The following is a 19,578-nucleotide window of genomic DNA, read 5'->3' on the forward strand; positions in this document are numbered from 1 at the left end:
ATGACGGTCAACCAGGTTATGGAATTTCTTTTTTGAGCATTTTTATGCTCTGAAATAGACGACACTTAAAAGTTCTACGAGCCTCGACTACGATTCAAACACTGAGAATCAGGTCATAAAAATGTTCTTGGTCAATGAGCAAAACTTTATTTGCTTTCAGCTCAGTTACAGGTCAGTCACATGAGCCACGTTGTGAATCATTCCCTGCGAGAACTGTTTCTGAAACACACCATGTAAAAAAAAAAAAAAAAAAAAGATCATCTGATACACACTCAAATAAATATGAGGTCCATTTTTGTCATTGCAAGTTCATAGCATCGTCAGTCTTCTATTAGCAGGTCAAAGCAGCCCCAGCAGAAAGAAGACTCTATTGACCAATATCGAATTAACAAGTCCAACACTTGTATATGTAGCAAATTTATACGGCACTTCAATTTCTCTCCTCCTCCTGGCACTTTCATTACTTCTTGGCACTCTGTACCAAGAATACAAGACCTGCAGACTCAGTGCTTTAACTATCTGTCGTGTTCCCACTAGCGCCACAACTCCTAACAGGAAGCGGGCTGCGCTTACTGTCAGTGCGTGAGCTGTCAGTGTGGGTAGAGGTACAGGTAACTCGCCTTGGGGCTCAAAAGTCTGCCCGAGCTGCACATTCACCCAGTATCCCACTGAGCATCCAGCCCAGGCCCCGAGAATGGTGGTGGTGTCGCCGCGCGTGGTGCAGTAGTGGTCCAGCTCTGGGTACGTGTAGCTGAGAAAGAGGGGCAGTGCCAATGCCAGGATGGGGGAGATGCGGCTGGTGAGTTGAAAGTGGTCGAAGGTTTCCCAGTGAGGGTAGGTGAAAAACACGAGGACAGCAGAGATTAAAGCGCCACAGATCACATCCTGAAAGCAGAATAACGACGAGAGATCACATTTTGTGCATTTGTTTTCTTATTAGATGAGAAAATTGATACCAGTCAGAAGAAACAGTTAGCAGCACCTTTAGAGCTCACTCATTAACACAGTACATTCTCTTTGGTTTCATTTGTAAAATAAAAGAAGGTTTAAGAAATGACAGGTTGTAATTCCCCCCCCCCCCCCCCCCCTCGATTAGTTGATTATTGAACCTTGAAACATCCTGTTAAATTTATTAAGTAGATTTCAGTCTTCATGATCATCTAACCAGCTGCTGCAGCGTTAAACTTAACAGACTATTGCTTCAAGTTTTTTGAAATGTAAGCAAATATTACTACTTAGTAACACTATGCTACCCTGACATATTTGATAAATGAGTACACAACTGATTAATAATAATAATAATAATATCAATATCTTACTGTGGCATCGAGATTTTCAAATGAAAAGCAGGTAACTTAAAGCGGCGGCTGAATGTAGAGTCTCACCGAGACAGTTTAACCAGACATCGATATGAATAATGAATCCTGTGTTGAGCTTGAATATTTTATGCTGTAGAGAGTGTGTGTGTGTGTGTGTGTGTGTGTGTGTGTGTGTGTGTGTGTGTGTGTGTGTGTGTGTGTGTGTTTAAGGGAAGTAGCTCACCAAAACTGAGTGCATGCCAGTATAGATGCGGCTCAGACACACCAGGGACGACAGCGTCACTGCAATCAGCAGACCCACCTCGAACTGGAACTGAGCCACGATAAAAGATAAAATATTAAATCTGTGAAAGAAGAATGTCGTGTGTCACATGCATCTGAGATTCTTCACATTCCTCAGTGCACGCACAAAAACAGCGGTCGTGCTCTACTTCCTTAAAACCTTGTTCCTCTCATCCATTTGTCCCTGTAGACACGGAACTCCTCTTTCTGCCACTTGTCCTTTCTGGTTGACGCACTGCCCGCCATCCAGTCACTTTGGGTCCTTTAGTCCTCCACTGTCTCCATCCTCTGTCCCCTCCTTCCTTTACCTATAGCGGCAGGTTTTGTTCCCCCCTCCATTTCAATAACAGTGAGAAGAGAGGCCTTGTGTATTCATTCACCTCCTCCACCCTCCCCTCCTGTGCTCCCCTCCTCTCCTCCTCTCTGCCTCTTTTCCTGTGTCTTTTCCTGTCTTTTGCAGCTGGAAGCCTATTCACTGGTAGTTCATGAAGAGAGGTTTTTTTATGAATGGCCACAAAGGATGCCAGGGACAGGAGGGGGGTCACGCTGTGATTGACTGTCATGACCTCCGACCTGCTCTGAGAACAGGGCGAGTTGCCCTGAGGCCTTGTGTCTATTCAGGAGCCTCTGCAACAGCCTGCTACTCATTTATAGCTATGCATGCCCTTTTCTCTCAGAGGGATCCTGGAGGAATTTCAGGCCACAGTTAAGTGCTCTACTGTACATGGACGTCTCAGGGTTCTTGAGGTGATTTCTCTGACCTCGAGAGCAGGAATGTAAGAACCCGACCGAGCGCTATAGCTGACACGGTCCGACCACAAATCAGTCTGACAGCTGCCGAGGCCGTAAACTACCAACTGATGGAGCCAGCATTCACTCAGGTTCTTCGTTAAAACACGGTGTGTGATTAAGACAGCCCGTGATTGAGCCACGGACTGTTTTATTGACTTGGCAGTAGAGTAGGAGAGATAAAGGCAGGAAGAGTCGGGAGGAGGAGGGAGGCAGTGACGTGGATTGACAGTCATTGACTCAGTCGAGTCCATCAGAGGACCAAACAGCAGCTCGACGGGTGTGGCTGATGGTGACTGATGGTGACTGCTGGCCCCGCCCCTGCCTGCCCATTGTCCAACAGCTCAGTGAGGACTCACTGATGGACAGCGGGGCCACTCCCTTCATCCCACTCAGCTAGCAGTGAGCGAGACGCTGTCCACAGGCTCCCAGCGCCTCATATTTAACCTCATTCACTGTGAGAAGCTTCTCATTAGTAGCGACTAATTTAACACCTACTGGTGCTGATCTTAAAGGAATCCATAACATCGAATGGAAATTTAATGGCACTGCCTCGTGACACATTTACAGTTCGTCTATACGTCCATCTCTAATGAGGTGGATGGAGCTAATTTGCAGTCAGCTATGGAGGCAATAGCATTTTTCCTAGTGATGAGCGGTGACAGTTACAATCATGACATGTTTCAACAGTAATTCCAATCACCACCATCTCTACTCACTCACAGAAGAGAAACTGGGTTTAGATTTGTTAAAGTAAGACACAATAAACCCAATTATCGAACTATGTGAGCATGGAAGTTATTTCCTCCACCAATCTCTCCCTCATTTCTTATATTTCACCTGGCCGCTCTCTCTGACTCTGGTTCTAGAGGGTTCTTCCAGTTTAAAGGGAGTTTTTCTCTCCTCAGTCGCTGAATGTTTGCTCATTGTGGGAACTGTTGGGTTTCTCTTTTATATTGTAAGATCTTCACCTAACCATCTAAAGTACCTTGAGATAATGTATGTTGACTTTAACCCGCTTCCAGATGCTCTGCTCTGATCAGTCTTTGATTTGACCCAGTTCCATTTCCTTATGACTGTGAGATGCAGTTGAAAACACAGAAATCATTGTTACAAGCAGAGATTATTTGGCCCTGCATCATAGCTCACAACAGAGAAGTGCACTGTGTAACTGGTTGACTGTGTTTCATCACAGATCTCAGCGATGCCCACCTGTATCCTGGTTTGAGCGCTCAGTAAAAAGGTAAAGGAGATGGCAGTGGCAGCCATGGCGTGAGTGGAGGGCAGCCCGTACTCTGCGCTGACTCGTGTCTCCAGCTTAACCACAGGGGGTGAATGAGGGCGAGGCAGCTTCAGCACATCCTTCATCATCTGGCCGACATACATCACCAACTAAAAAAGAGGTGAGAGTACATGTGTATCAGAAGCAGGGTCCCAACGAATACCCAATACAGAGGTATTCACAGGTCCACATTTTATACAGTGTGTGTGTGTTGCAATTTACAATACAGTAATAATGCAAAAATCAGTTAATTAGGTAAAAAAATTAAAATAAGGGCCACAACAAGGCTAATAACGAATTTACTTTCTATCTGAAATCACTTGGGAGTGGTTAAAGTTAGCCATGCTGCTACTTCAATCACCAATAACAGAAAACCTCTGAATTAATAGAAAATTCAAACTCCTGAGGAGGAAACAAACTGAAATTGTCTTATTTTCTATAGCGCTTATCATGAGAGACTATTCTCTCCGTCTATTCCAGGTGAATCTTTATTTAGCAGTTGAAATGTGATTCAATACAAGAAAAGCCTACAGAGAGAGTGCTGCAGTGAGCTGGCAAGAAAAGACGAAATCTGAGATGGAGGAAGATGATAATAAAATAATGAGAAGATGAAATAAAATCCTGATTAGGCTATGCTCTAAAAGTAACCACACTCTCATAAATAAGTAATACCCCTTCCAACGCCACAAAGGAAAGAGAAAAGAGAGGAAGACCAATCTGTTCAGAAGATGGAGACCCACCCTGGAATAAAGTGCAGATGTTGCAGTCGTACAGAAACAAAATCTATTGTAAGAAGCTGAGAATTGAAGAGGGCAGGATTTGCTGAGACAGCGTCTTCGGAGGGTGGAGTGAGACAGAGGGTACTTCACATAATGACAGTTAGTGCAAGGTGTGTGTGTGTTTGTGTGTGTGTGTGTGTGTGGTAATGACGTATAGGTATTGGTGTGGATTTGTGTGTGTCTGTGTGCGTGCGTCCTGCCAAATGTGCTGCCTATTCTCTTTCATGAGATCCCCAGCGGCCGTCGGAGGGGCAGCCTGCTCCAGCTCCAGTTTTATTTAAAGCTCTGCGTTGTATATTTAATGAATGGCTGTCTTCACAAGGAGCAGGGAGGCAGTGCAGCGAGAGCGAGCAGGACACTAATGTGTGTGTTTAAGGGACAGAATAGAGAGGCTGTTATTACCATCTCCACTGACACTGTAATCAGAAGATGCCTGTTACCATGGAAAATAAGATATAAAAGTACATCTACTGACCCGCCATTAGTGCAGCAACTTGTAGAGACACGGAGGGAAGCAGATAGAGAGGACGGGACAAAGACAGACATGGTAATTAAAATAGGCAAATATGTGGACACCAGAACATGACACTCTCTTATTCTGCTGGGGGATAAGGCCTGACTAGCACTCGGCATCCTCGTTGATCCCAGTGGAGTTTGATGGAGATCAGGTCAGGGCTTTTCATGCAAACACAAATGTGACAAGACTTCAGCCACGTTAGTGACTCTCCTGCAGATGTAGACAAAGTGATGCTTTCAGCTACACTGAGCACTTCCTGGTTTTGTTGGTTAGAAATGTCCCTTTTGATGACAGGGAAATACGTGTAATAACTGAAGGACAGAGGTTACGTGTTCTTTACCTTTTTATTGGTGTTAACTGTGATAACCTGTTGACTTTCAGCACGTGATTACAGCACAAATTGGCATTTTGGGTATAGGACAAAACTAATTCCAGTGGGCTATAGCCAGATTTGAACAATAACATTCATATTAATGTAGCCTTTACTGAAGTGTTTAGTGCTAATTAGCGGGCGTTAGCATGTCAGCAGGATAAACAGAGATGATAGCATGCTTATATAAACCAAATGTTAGACGTAAATGACCTAAATGGGGAAAAATAAGGGAGACAGATGAAACTTTCCAGAGTTGTCAGACTATTTCCAAATTTTAAACCTTTCGTCTCATTCTTGTTCTCTGGTCATGTCTGAATGTAAATGTCACGACTCCAATACTTGGATCTACCTACAGTGCAGACGCACGAGTGCCCACACTGAATAATTGGCACTAAACAATAAACAGAGGACAATGGCAAGCCCATTTAGTGCAGTCTATTAATACAAAAAGCCCTACAGTGTACACATCATGCACAGTGTACACCCCCCCCCCCCCCCCCCCCGACCGTCATACAATGAATCTGCCTGCCAGCTCGAATTATATCATACCCCTCCCCTCCCCCGGACTGCACCATCAACACAAACATCATATTCAACCGTATTCAGCTGCCTCCAGTGAAGCCATCACGACAGTGTTTCACTGGAGTCTTTGTACAGATCATCAAAGGGATGACCCAGGGACAGTGTGGTCACATTAAGAGAAGAGTTGAAGACAGGTCAGCAGACGCACACACACACACACACACACACACACTCAGTTACATTGACTTCATGACATTGAATTCATTCTTTGGTGATGTACATAACCATATATATAAAACCACAACCACTACTTGGCTGAACTGTTAACTTTCAAATGTTCCCCCCCACACACACACATAGGAGCAGCTGGAGTGTATGCGTTTTCTCATGAATGGGTGTATTGATCGCGGCCAAAGCAGCTTTGGACCTTGATCTGTCAACATGTGGATCGGAGTGAGTGAAGTGTGTGAGATTGTGGGCGCAGTGAAGAGAGGCTCTTGCACAGGTTACTGTTTGAATGGAGAAAACAAAAGATGTTAGTTTTTCTCTAAAGTGACATGACTAAGCTGCGTTAAGACCGACACCACGGCCACTCAGACGGTTACAAAAGCATTTACTATTAAAATAACAAAGACACTGGATGGGAAAAAACGACAACTGCTTCAGTATGAATCTATAGCAAACTATTGCTGCTCTGCAGAGGATGTAAGATAGGGCACTCAGAGTAAAGGTTCGGTCTATAAAAATTAGCCGGGACTAACGAAGACCTAGAAAAACAATTTGAGCGTTGTACTGGTGAAAAACTGTTTTAATGGAATGTTGCAGTTGCCCCATGAGATCGCACTGTAGACACCACTGACCTGGAGTGGACTGATTCCAAAAGTATTTTTAAGGACTCACCAATTTACACACCCACATTTAAAAAAAAATGTAAGGCCCAAGTTGAAAAATACCAGAATTCCCCTTTTAACATTCTGATGTTCCGCAGGTATAAAGTTAATCATGTTTGTCATCTTAGCCAAACATTTTCTAAACAGCAATAAACAGTTCAGTGCAGCTGAGGCTGGTGGGAGCGGAGCCAGGTTTGAGATATTTGGTCACAAAACTAGATTTTAATTTTGACCTGATGATGATGCTAGATGAAAGCTTAATAGAGTAAAATTACTATTAAACATTTAGAGTGGGCCTTCATTTGTTGAATAATTCATCGTTTTTGGGGGATTTCTAGCTCTTGATTTGTTAACGAGATCTTTTTTGTTGTAACAGAAAATTCTGGTTATTCTTTTAACAACAGTTCTGACCTCAGTCCACTTGTAATAACACGACAGAGTTACACTCAGTAAACAGAAACCTCATGATTCAGAGCATTTCAGATTCCCAGCTGTCAGCATCGAGGGCTGATCCAGGACTGTAAAAGTTCTGTCGTCTGAGAAGAAAGAAACTTTCTGTCATTGACTGTGATCCTCCTCTGCCATCATTACTTCATACAAATCAAAACAACCATCTTCTCGACTGCAGTGGAAACTCTCCCTAAACATAATTTATATGTTAGTGTGAATCCTTTGTGTCTTTATGGAAAAGTCCAACTTGAGCACAGGAGGTAAATGATTTGCATAATACAGCACTGTAGTAACAACGCTGCTATGTAGTTCATGACCATACGGTTTATGACAGCCATAGTTTTCTAAGTCAAACAAAGTCACCCTGTGAGTAAAGACAACAGAAAGTAATGAAGGACATGTGAGCATGTGTTGGTGTTATTGCGTGTGCTTGTTATTGTGTGTGTGTTATTCATAGGCCTCTAATGTGTTTGCTCCCACATACAAGTCTTAATTTGCATGGATGGACTTCAATCGTTTGCGTGAGGAGCAGCCAGTCTGTGTGTGTGAGAGAGAGAGAGAGAGTGTTAGACAGACTAGTGTCCTCCATGAACCTTGAATAACTCCACCAGCACAATGGCAGGGTGCTGTTAGAAGTTCGAAGTGCGGGGTGATGCGCCCCGAGGGCTGACAGACCAAATGGTTGGTCCGGGGAGAGAAAGCTCCGAGCGCTGATGAGGCCAATAAAACACTCTACTGGTAGACTAGGGGGAGGAGAACACAGAGTAAAGCTGGTAATGTCTAACTAGAGGGAGGGCAATGAGCGTGTTTAGCAGGCGAGGTGGGGAGCGAGAGATGTGTGTGTGTGTGTGTGTGTGTGTGTGTGTGTGTGTGTGTGTGTGTGTGTGTGTGTGTGTGTGTGTGTGTGTGTGTGTGTGTGTGTGTGTGTGTGTGTGTGTGTGTGTGTGTGTGTGTGTGTTGGTGTTTGTGAGTGTTTGAAGGGAGTTCACTCAGGGGCCTGGTGCAGCCGGGATGCCAGAAGAAGGGGATCTTTTCCCCTGGGGGGCCAAACAAGGGGTTCAGACACAGGGCACCCACCAAGTGCTCGGGGCAGGGCCACAAAGGCCACAAAAACACACTGGCCATCACAGACTCTGCAGGAGTGAGGGTGTATGGTCGTCTGTGTCCGGCTGTGTCACCACAAGTGTCAAATACTCTCCTTCTGGGATCACTTTTGACATGTTTTAGGGGTCCCTTCACATAAAGTGCTGGATTCTGTCACCACTAAACATCTAAAGGGGAGATCTTAGCACTCCTTTTCCACTGATGTATCCTCCTGTGTGGCCTCAAAACATGTCAGGGACCCTTGGTCAGGCCGGGCCCAGTCGACGGCTGCCAAGCCTGGGGATATATGTGCATGTTGGTGTCAGAGACAGGCCAGTGCTGAGGGGGGAGGACAATGAAAGGGAGGTTGAAAGGTGAAAAGAGGAAAACAGAACAACAGAGAGAAGAGAGGTGGCATTGTGAGGGAGACGGACATCAGACAGAAGTGTTATGTTTGTTGCATGGTAAAGTGACTGACATGTTCAGCACACACACACACACACACACACACACACACACACACAGATTCTCTGTCTAGCTTACAGTCCAAATGTTGACGAGGCGTCGGCACAGGAACGGGTCCAGGTTCCAGTGTATGCAGGGCAGACAGGTGATGTAGAAGATTTCATGACCCAGGGCTGATGAGAACAGGAAGAGAAAGTGCAGCAGCCAGTTCCTCACCTCATACTGAGGCCTGCTGCAGCCCTGCACAAAACAAACACGCAGCGATAAAACAAAATGTGATGGAGCCCAGTGCCTGGAGATGAAAATCTAATTTAGATCAGAGATTATATTTCCCGGCCAACCCTGCAGTCACACTGTTGGCTTCTTTTGTTTCCTGCTCCCACAAGAGACAGGACAGATTTAACCTCACATTTAATGTTGAGACCAAACCCTCTGCTCCTTTAACTTCAGAATTAAAGTCCTGACTTTTAGTCTGTAATATGGATCAAGCGCCAAACAAAATACCACACTACATTTCCCATAATGCAACCAGTTAGCATCTTTCAACACCCATGCCCATTCCCCCACCTCTTTCAAATTCCAGATCTCAGAAACTGTCAGTTTATACTCAAAGATAAAACCTTTAAAACTAAAAGCCATTTGTTCCTAACACTGAAGAATATTCTGCACCTATAGATCTCAATTAACACAAGAAATTGTAGATTGACATATGAAAAACTATATCAAGTACTTCCAAGTACTTCATTGACATTAACGTGAAGACTATTGCTGAATAATAACTTCATTAGTATAGCACTTATCTAAACGAGGTTTCAGAGCGCTTCACAAAATCCAAGGCTAAAAATGAATGAGCTAAAATAAAAAGTTCCGTTTTAAGCACAAAATCATAGAGTTAAGACCGTAGAGACCTTAAAATGTGTATAGAGAAACCCAAACAGTTCCCACATAAATAACCAGGAAGTGACCTGGTGCATATTTACTTTTACTGCCTTTACTTAAACAGAGGGAAGAATGTAAACACTCAAACTGTGCAGATGAGGATCACCCAGACAAACGAGAAAAGCCAGTCACTCCTTGGTTTCCATGTTTCTCAATCAAAAACTGCCTCAGCCACATGGCTGACTAAAACTAATGTGTGTCCGTGTAGTCAGCCTGATGTGTCTGTGTGGACACTCTCACTTCTATTTTCAGCTTAAATCGTTACTGTTCAATACACTTACGCGGGCTATTGAGAGGACCAATTTGTTTTCGCAGTAAACGACTTACACCAGCGCCACATCCGTTCTCCATGTTTCTGTGTTTGGAGTTGTTATCCTGGTGGTCCCATGTTCCCTGCACCTGCACACGTGGTTTGTTGTCGGCGTGGGCCGGAGCGCGCGTCCTCCCCTGGTTGTGATGAGCGGCTTCAACGAGGACGAGTCCGCAGCGTCTCTGGAACCGGGCCACGAGCTCGGGGCCGTGGAGGTAAGTCAAGACCTCCAGCATGTTAGGTGAACACACACACACACACACACACACACGCAGAGGCGAGCTGGGTGGATATTCTGCAGAGGAGGACAGGTCATGGAGATTTCAGGCAGACAGGCAGGGCACATCCCAGGTATCAGAGCTGCGCACAGGTGCGGCCACTGTGCGCCACAGGTACCGACACGCCCGGGGCGGAGCTAATGACCGGTAGGGTTTTGTGCGACCTTTATTCTGTGAATGTTATCATAAGACATTTATTGCACCTGCCAGTTAGACACAATAAGGTAATAATGAAAATATGCTAAGAAACATAGGGTAATATAAATAAGTGGGTTGCTATTATTATTATTATTATGTAATAATAATTAATAATTAATTCCACAAACTGTCTGTCGCTGTGGAACGCACATCACACGAACAGTTCATCTTATTGGCTTCACACCCAGCATGTGTATTGCTAATGGGCATTGGAAGTGCAATACTAAGTTTGGTGTGATTCGGACATGTGATGAATTCAATATTGATAAAAGTGGAATAAAGAGGCAACAGTGGGCAGGGAGGTGTAAGTTCAGTCTGTGGACCACGTTTCACACGTCTTCTTCTATGTCCTCGGATAAACTACACCAGGGGCTGGCAACTGGCGGCCTGCGGCCAGTAATACATGTCCCGCCAGATCATTTTTACAATGTCATTATTATTGTTTTACCATGGCAGACAGTGTTGCAGAGGCTGATCTCTGTCAAAACAACAACATTCACAGAATAACTTTCGATTTGTCTTCAAAGTAAAAATACTTGTTGCTGCAACGGAGCTGAATTACAGAGGTTTCATCATGCACAGTTATGAACTCAGGCCTGAAGATTGTCCATTGCTTCACAGAGCTCTGAAATAGCCATCAAGCAATATATGAAACAACAACAGCAGTTCAGTAAATCATGGATAAATTCAATTTCTATTTATGAAACACTGTAAAATCGTCATTATAGATAAACCAGGTAGGATGAACACAAAGATTTCTAACTTCACTCTGCACCATATAGAAGCTCTTTACACAAGGTCCAGCACACAAACAATAAAATGTGACAGTATATTTTGGAACTGAATCCCAGCTCATGCCGAAGTGTCCTTGGGCAAGATGCCGAACCCCAAAAAATATCCCCTCATAGATGCTGAATGCACTTATTGTAAGAGTAAGTCACTTTCTAAATGACATATCATGTGATAATGTAATGTAACTGTTTGAGAAGAACTCACTAATGACTCACTTATGATAACGACAAGCAAGCAGACAAGTTTAGAGCGGGATCTGAAATAATAATGTATTATACACCTAGAAAATCAGTTCAGTGGTCCAAATCCAGGCTGAATGTCAGTTATGTTGTTCAACTCAAGATATAACTGATATAAAAGACAGTATAACGCCAATTAAGACAGTTTGAACTGCAGCTTCTGTCTGCAGGGGTAATTTACTTTTCTATTTTGGACACAAACCTCAGATGTCCCTTTTTGTTAATCATTTTGATTTTTGCCTCATAGCCCTCTGATCCTGAGCCCTCCAGGCCAAGACCCAGCTGAGCTGTGCTAAAATACACGACCGCTGTGATGAGTCTGTATCTGGGTGTGAAAATACTTAAAATACACCTGTCTTTGAGTCCCCCGTCCTTCATACAGACAAATTCTTGATGTTTTAAATGAAGAGTATTGATTTAACAGAACTAACTCATGCATGCACGGTCTGATCTGTGGGGTGTTATGTGTGTCTGACGGGATTGAGACAGTATAACGTAGTGTATGTCAATGTGAGACTTCTCAATCCAGATGGTTTTCGTACCTGTTTTGGGTTTCTCTATTTTTGCCAAAATACCACTATATTTACTGCACTGTTCACACATTATATCAGAGACGCTTATCTCAGGGGGGGGTCTACTTATCAAGAAATAGGACCTACAGTAACAACCTGAACTTCTGACCACTTATTGATATTGTGGTTTCAAGTTTCATTATCTTAAAGCTGCTCTTGAGACCACCGACCCAAATAGGAACAACCCAGGACCTGATTGAAAAAAATCAATCAGTAGGCTATATGTGTTGGTCACTGTTGTAAAAACCCATAAAATGACTAAAGGGAAGTTGACTTAAACTTCATGCGAATAGGTCCCTCTCAGCTAAAGCACTAACTTCAAACAAGACCCTGTCTTCAAATCCTATGACCTAAAATGAAGAGTTATTAAGAAGAGAATATGCTGCAAAGTTAATCAAATATGGGCTGTAAGAGATCAAACGGATGAAATGAAGTTTAATCATTAGGATTGAAATCATATGACCCTCTAATAGTCGTAAGAACAAATCCTGTGACAGCAGTTAACAGTGAACACAACGGTCTATGTGCACACTTTGAAGTTGAGTCAGCTGCACCCATATAGTGACATGATAAACAACATGGGTTAGTATACAGAACGGTGTAGGTCATGTAAGTAATGAGCTACTTACATGACTTCTGTCTCTTTCTCCTTTATTACATTAGTACAAACTCTGAAATTGTCTTTATTGTTACAACAATATCACTTCAAACATGAGGCGTAATAGATTCTTACTGAACAAACTGTGTCTTTTGTTGAGTTTTACAAAATTAGATCAACCTTAAGGCTGCAATCAAACAAGTAGTATTTTTTACTCCCCCCTGCTCTTTGCAATGTTTACCAAAAACAAGTGTTCTTGGAAATCGTCTGTAGCCCAAAGTAAAAACAGATCTATACATTTACATTTTACTGTAAATTCAGATATTCTACTACATCTGCTGCTATTCATATTACTATTTTACTCATCCTGTGGATGAAAATTACTTCCCAGGGAGTATTTTACACTTCTCAATCTATTTTTGCACTACTGATACCCTATCTGTGCTTTTCAACTGCATAGTATATTGTGTAATTATGTCACTTGAGTACTTATATGTTATGTCTATCTATACAACTGCACATCTGTCTGTCTGTCTATCCATCTATAGAGCTCCATGGTGTTAGTTCATCAGACCAGTCTCCTTTATGGCGGTGGGCTGGTTGTAAATGCAGAACCTGAGTGTTCTCCTTTAACTGCACTTCTCTTTTTTATTGATGGACTGATGAGCCGGTGTCTGTGTGTGTTTGCAGAGTCTGGACCTGGTCTGGACACTGTGAGTCCACATGCTCTTTGTGTGTGACAGGAAACAGTGAATTCACGCCCCCGGTTGACCAAATTAGCGCATCCTATTGTCTGCCATGATTCTTTCTGTACGTAATTGTGAACGAGCATAGCTGTCATAGCTGCTTCCTGCATGTACACACCCAGAGCGCTGAAACAACAGCCCCCCTCCCTCCCTCTGCCTCCCTCTCTCTCTCTCTCTGCTTGGATGGATGAGCCTCTCGCGCCGGAGTCACCACCATTACATCATCTATTCCCACACAGCCTCGCACCGTGTGAGGGCTGTTTTTGTTGATATTTCACCGGGATCCCGAGCATTTAGACGGAGCAGCTGCAGCGGACGCCCCTGCTCCTCGTGGTGTGTATGACGCTGGACTATGAGGAGCCATCATCATCCTCACCATCACCATCATCATCAGCAGCAGGAGCAGCAGCACTAGAGTGTCTGATGGGGCTTCGATGAGCAGGGGGGAGAGGAGGAGAGACGCGCACCGTCATCAGCATCTGTCCGCCCGCTCCCTTTGTGCTCACCGGAGAATGTGAATGGCGAAAGATGACATGGCAGAGGTAGAGCTGGCACCGAGCGGAGCGGAGCCCCCCGGCGAGGCCTCCTCGGCGTTTCCCTACGAGGAGTACGAGTGCAAGATCTGCTACAATTACTTCGACCTTGACCGCCGGGCCCCGAAGATCTTGGAGTGCCTGCACACGTTCTGCGAGGAGTGTCTGAACACGCTGCACCTCCGGGAGGAGCGGCCATGGCGCATCAGCTGCCCCGTCTGTCGCCACCGCACCCCGGTGCCGGACTACCGGATACAGAACCTGCCCAACAACACCAAGGTGACGGAGGATTTCCCGCTCTACATCGACTCGGACCCGCTGCCTCAGGACGCCCTACCGCCGTACCCTCCCCCGCTGCACCCGGCCCTCGTCGCGCTCCGCCGGGAGGAGGCGTCGGGGGCGTCCAGCACCAGCCAGGCGACACCGTCCACCACCGTGTCCACAGCCACGACCCTCTCCCAGGACTCGGTGCGCTACGACAGCTGCCAGAGCTGCAAGCGGGTGGCGCTGACCACCGGCTGCGTGTGCGTGATCTTCTCCTTTCTGTCCATGCTGGTGTTGCTCTTCATGGGCCTGATCTTCGTGCACAGCCACAGCATTCCTCCCTCGCCGGCGGGACCCATTTGCTTATCGGTGGCCAGCATCCTGGCGATGTTCTCGGTGGTCGTCACATGGCTCATCTGCTGGCTCAAATACAGACCGGACCATGAGACGGGCCGCTCGTCCGCCACCAGCAACTCCCGGAGAAACGCCTGACTGTGAACGCAGGCTGTGGATGGAGGTTGTTGTGCTGTGTGGTCATGTACAGAATATACTGACAACTGATGCTCCTGCTCCCTTTACTTTTCTAGGAATAAATCTCGTCCAGAATGGCCTTGAATCAGTATAGCAAACACCCAAAGGCCTTCATGTTGTTTGGAGCAATAGGCCGACATGATCCTTGATAATCTCTAATGCACTTAAATTTGCAGTGGTCCCAGCTGACTGATGGACATCTCCATGAGTGAACTCAAGACTTAGATTTGATGACTGAATGTGAAGTGCTCATTTCCAGGGTTTGACACTCTCCCCTCCCCATCCTGCTAAATGATATGCATATCCCCCTATGCCACTCCCTGTATGATAACTGTCCATGACGATTTCACTCTTATATCTCAACAAAGCACTATTGTATTGTACAGATATTTGACAATGTTCACTTCTGAGTTTTCAGGAGATTGTTGTGTTTTTTTTTTCTTTTTCAGGGAGGCTTGTGTGTTTTTGTGAAAAAGCCTCTGAAACAGTGCAAAGAATCCATAATCCTAACTGTAAATAGTCCACAGAGAAGTGGTGACCAGCCTTTCCCCAAGACCTTCCTAATCCTTGTGCTTTAATTTAACAGAATGCCACTGTTTCCATTGTGATGATGAAAACTGCACCTCCTCCAGCAAAGGGATAACTTGTGATTTTGAACTTGTGTTTGGCTTCTTTTGCGCATGTTAGGCTACTGGAAGGTCAAGGCCTTTTGTTTTCCCTTGTCTTGTTTTAAATGGAAGGGACAGTGCGTGTCCCGACTCCTGTGCCTCACCACCTCATTGCTGAATGAAGCAAAACTTCACTGTAATCACGATCAAACTGACGCTCGGGCCTCCCACCACTGACAGCACCCAGCTGAGGCGTCGGCAGGGATTTCCTCCTCCTGTCACATTATTTAGGCCACACATTGGTTGTGGAAAACAGGGTTTCCAGCGCAAAGCGACTTTTTATACTTAGAATAAACCGGTTGTTGCTTTTTTTTTTCTTTTTTTTTTTTCACCTGACTTTGAAGAGTCAAAGAGGTAAACAGTCTAAACAGGTAAATTAATAAGGTATAAATCCACTTTCAGCTACTTCCAAGTTCAAACTCTCTCCTCTGCTTCCGTCAGGGCCACATGTGAGGATTTACCGATAGATATTTACAGTTCGGATGTAATGATCAACATGATTCTTAGAAACTTTCAGCAGTCATTATTTCCTCTGGGAACTTTAAGAGCCACATGTTCTGTGGCAGATTAGTGGTACCTTACTGTTTCAAGTAAGTCCTTCATTAACACGGTGCAAATATTGAACTGAACTAACTACAGCTTATTATAATGAGGTTTGTATGGATTTTTTTCTCAGGCAGGTTTGTCCAAAAATACTGATTTAACTTTTCAGTGGAATTAGCTTCAGACAAATCAATGCAATCCATAAAAAAAAAGCTAAAACCCAAGGGCCTATAGTCAGTTGACTTCTATATTACTGTGAATCGGTGGTAAAATTGTGTGTGTCCTGCTACAATCTCTTTAATGTATTTATATTGGATTCTTATTGGGCAAAAAGTGATACCTTATTTGTGGTGTGGTGTCAGGACCCCCATTATTGACGTGTGTGTCTGAGGAGCAAGTGAATCACACTCACAGACCTTCTTCACAGCATTTAATAAAGAATTCGGGGAGGATTCAGACAAAGACCAAAGTGGTTTCAGACGCGCACTCGCCCTTGCACAATCGCTATATTGCACAGGGGGGGAAAAAGAAAGAGTTCAAAATGATTCTCATCCCCGCTCCAAGTCTGATTCTCATGCTTGCTCCAATCATCCCGCTCAACCTTTCTCCCACTCAACTTCTAAATGATGCACTTTCCCCCCTTATTTGACACGAGTAACGGGGCACACCTTTGACTAATGTAAGCATATTGTATTTACTTCAGAGGACCTAGACAATGTCGTTGGTTTTTATGAGAATCCGTGGTTGTTGTTAAACGTACCAAATGTATTTGCACAGAGAACTGTTCTTTATGTGCTGTTTTACATACATAAACACATTTCAGTAATAAAGAAAACATGAATACCCACAGATGTCATTAGTTCTATTGTTACAACAGAGCATTACAGCTGCAAGAAAATCCTGTGACCACGGCTGTATTTTATCACGCTCGCTCTTACATAATGACTGGTATTACATTGAATATGGTCCAACTGGACACAGTTGGTATCCTGCTGTGCATCAAATATGCCCCCTACTGGAAGACAGACCATGCTACATGCTCTCTGTTCAAAAAAAAGAGGGGAACTCCCACCCCTCAGTGTCAGCCTGGTTGCATTTCTCATGCACGTCTACTTATGTAAACTTCTGGTGGCTAATGCCTGATTAAAAGTAAATAGATTTTTCATTAAGGGCTGGATGTTGATGAGCTGTTAATACTACAGACTGAGATTTGTCATATGTGTTTATATGGTCTAATAAAGCCCCCATTTAGTTTATATAAATTAGGCCATTCAGCATTAAGATTTTTTCCCCCTCATACACAAACAGAACAGATAAAGATCAGTGTTGGCCATTCACCGTCCAATCACTGGTTTTCTGTGTAGGCCCTATACACACACTTTACATTGATGATTGCTGTCATAGCGTCTTTTCTCAGATGATAATTTACCTCCCACCTCTGTGTTCATATATTCTCAGCACCATGTAAATACGCCTGTGCTCGCTGACTGGTCACTTCATTGTGGCAGCACAACACTCAGGCCTATTGTGTCAAAGCCTTGCTGTATTTTTCAATTAGCCACAGTTACACTGATTACTTGGAAATAGTTGGAGGCGATGTGAGTTTGCAAACGAGCCATGACAACAAACAGAGTCAGAGGACATGTTTTTGTAAAGGACGCTATCAGCCAATGGATTTCAATGACTCTCATTAGCCTCTCATTAGCCATGTGTATATAACTGATAAAAATATATAGCCTGATGTAGCATTTAATCATGCTTACTCACAGAACATTTTGTCCACATGGCCTTTACTGTGTTTGCAGTGAAAATTATAAAACACTCAAGAATTTTTTTAACATTTCAAGTTTAAATTGCACCTGAATACCTGAATATGTCTGCCTTAATAAATAAAGTACATTAAGCATGTATTAAAATAAACTGTTTGTTTGTTTTGATAAAATGTAAAATAAAATGTGTGTTATCATAAAAAAATACAAGCATTTGTCTAAATATGGGAGTTTGCTGTGACTCACGATCTTCTCACACTTCTCTGTCTCTTTTTAATTACATCTTAAAAGTCCTCATTTCAGTGGGGGAGAGGTTTTACTTAAGTATAAATAACTATAACAGAATACACATCCCAATGCAAGTGCATTAAAATGCCCCTGGAGTAAAATGTTGAAATCATTAAAGAAGATGAAAAGAAAATCGTAAAATTTTGGCCCATAGCTGTTAACTCCACATTTGAAGTGCAGTAAAAAAAGCACAATAATTCCCAATGTATAAACTCACACACTTACTTGAACCCTTATTTGGTTTTAATTATTACCCTGAATATGACGCATTTGGGAACTAATTGATTTGATAAATACGTGTTTGTGAATGGCCTCCACGCAGAGCATGTGATGCAACTTCATTTATTTCTCATCAAGCGAGATTTCTGACTTTGAATTTCATCCCCCGGTAATGGATTGGACACGGAGATTCAGTGTCGCTTTTAAAGAGAGGGCCGCAGTATGCATCATGCCTCCCTCACTCTCCCTCTCTGTTTTTCATTTGCCCCCTCTCTGTAATATCCAGTTTCAGCATAAGATCACTGACACTCCCAAATCGTCACGTTCGTCTGCGTAAAAAAACACTGATGTTTGTTCCCCCCATCTTTGGAATAGGTCAGTACAAATGTGAGGAAGAAATCAACACAACCAATAGTCAAACTTAAGAAAGTTTTTAATTCTTAGTCACACTTTTGAAAGCATTCACCCACACGAGGCCTGTTGTTTTACCTGCTGCCCCCACCACTCATTCGATGACATGATTGTGATTTAGGGCACAAGTGATTATCCACCCTTCCTCCAAGAACTCCTCCAAGTTTCTGAGTTTGATTAACAAATGTAAAAATCAGTCAGAAACAAACTCACGTTTCCCCCCCTCGTTTTGAAGCCGTGTTATGGCAACGTGCGGGACTCAGTCATGTGCGGGGCATGATAATAATCTTCACCCGGAGGATAATGACAACCTCTTTAGCAGGTGAAAGACCCCCCGGTCACCCCGCTTATTTTAAACCCAGCGTCCACCCATTGTCCCCGCGCGTTTTTGACAGCAAAGACAACATCTGAAGTGCGAGTTTCCCCTCTTTTTTTATTACTATCAAAAGCCACTGGAAGAGGCGAATGTTAATTGAAAACCACTTCAGCCTGTGGGGTATCTCTCCCCTGTGTAAATGAAGCTTAATGACAAGAGGAGGTGGGTGTCCTCCACTCCTCCTCCTCCTCCCTCCCATCGGGACACAGTTATGTCTCAGGTGAGAGGGCAGAGACATGAAAGGAGGTGATCAGGTGCTGGGGGTCGCTTTTCACCTTCAGTTTTGCATCAGCCACACGAAGGTTTCAGGATTTTCTCTCCGTGCCGACGCTGCGCAAACTCTGATGCACGGAAATATATTTGCGCATAAACCGATTTTCTGCGTGAGTCTCACATTTAATGATCAATCAAGATATTTTACGACTTTGGTTAAACCGTTACCATGATTTCATTTGGTTGCATGAGGTGAATCCCGACCTGTCTGACACGAGGAGCAGTGTTGGTCCGGCTGCTGCTGCTGTGCCATCATGTGTCCAAAATCAAGAATGGAATT

At 43.9% G+C, this 19,578-nt stretch overlaps 2 protein-coding genes across 3 annotated transcripts; one reads left to right on the forward strand and one right to left on the reverse strand.

Moving 5' to 3' along the window:
• Positions 1–124: 124 nt before the first annotated feature.
• sgpp2 (sphingosine-1-phosphate phosphatase 2) lies at positions 125–10,236 on the reverse strand. Of its 2 annotated transcripts, none has more exons than XM_069533784.1 (5): positions 10,018–10,236; positions 8,830–8,991; positions 3,603–3,782; positions 1,543–1,632; positions 125–885 (listed from the first exon to the last, which is right to left on the reverse strand). In XM_069533784.1, exons 1-5 carry the CDS (start codon positions 10,234–10,236, stop codon positions 340–342), a joined length of 1,197 nt encoding a protein of 398 aa, XP_069389885.1. In that variant the 3' UTR covers positions 125–339. The 2 variants fall into 2 exon arrangements, with proteins under 2 accessions (XP_069389885.1, XP_069389886.1); XM_069533785.1 differs by lacking the exon at positions 10,018–10,236 and adding an exon at positions 4,927–4,944 and having other exon boundaries at positions 8,830–8,950.
• A 3,307-nt stretch (positions 10,237–13,543) lies between these two features.
• LOC109643659 (RING finger protein 228) lies at positions 13,544–16,809 on the forward strand. Its single transcript, XM_020108835.2, has one exon. The coding sequence runs from the start codon at positions 13,942–13,944 to the stop codon at positions 14,710–14,712; it is 771 nt and encodes a 256-aa protein (XP_019964394.1). The 5' UTR covers positions 13,544–13,941; the 3' UTR covers positions 14,713–16,809.
• Positions 16,810–19,578: the final 2,769 nt, after the last annotated feature.

The sequence above is a fragment of the Paralichthys olivaceus genome, chromosome 11 (assembly GCF_024713975.1).
Source record: "Paralichthys olivaceus isolate ysfri-2021 chromosome 11, ASM2471397v2, whole genome shotgun sequence".
Taxonomy (NCBI): domain Eukaryota; kingdom Metazoa; phylum Chordata; class Actinopteri; order Pleuronectiformes; family Paralichthyidae; genus Paralichthys; species Paralichthys olivaceus.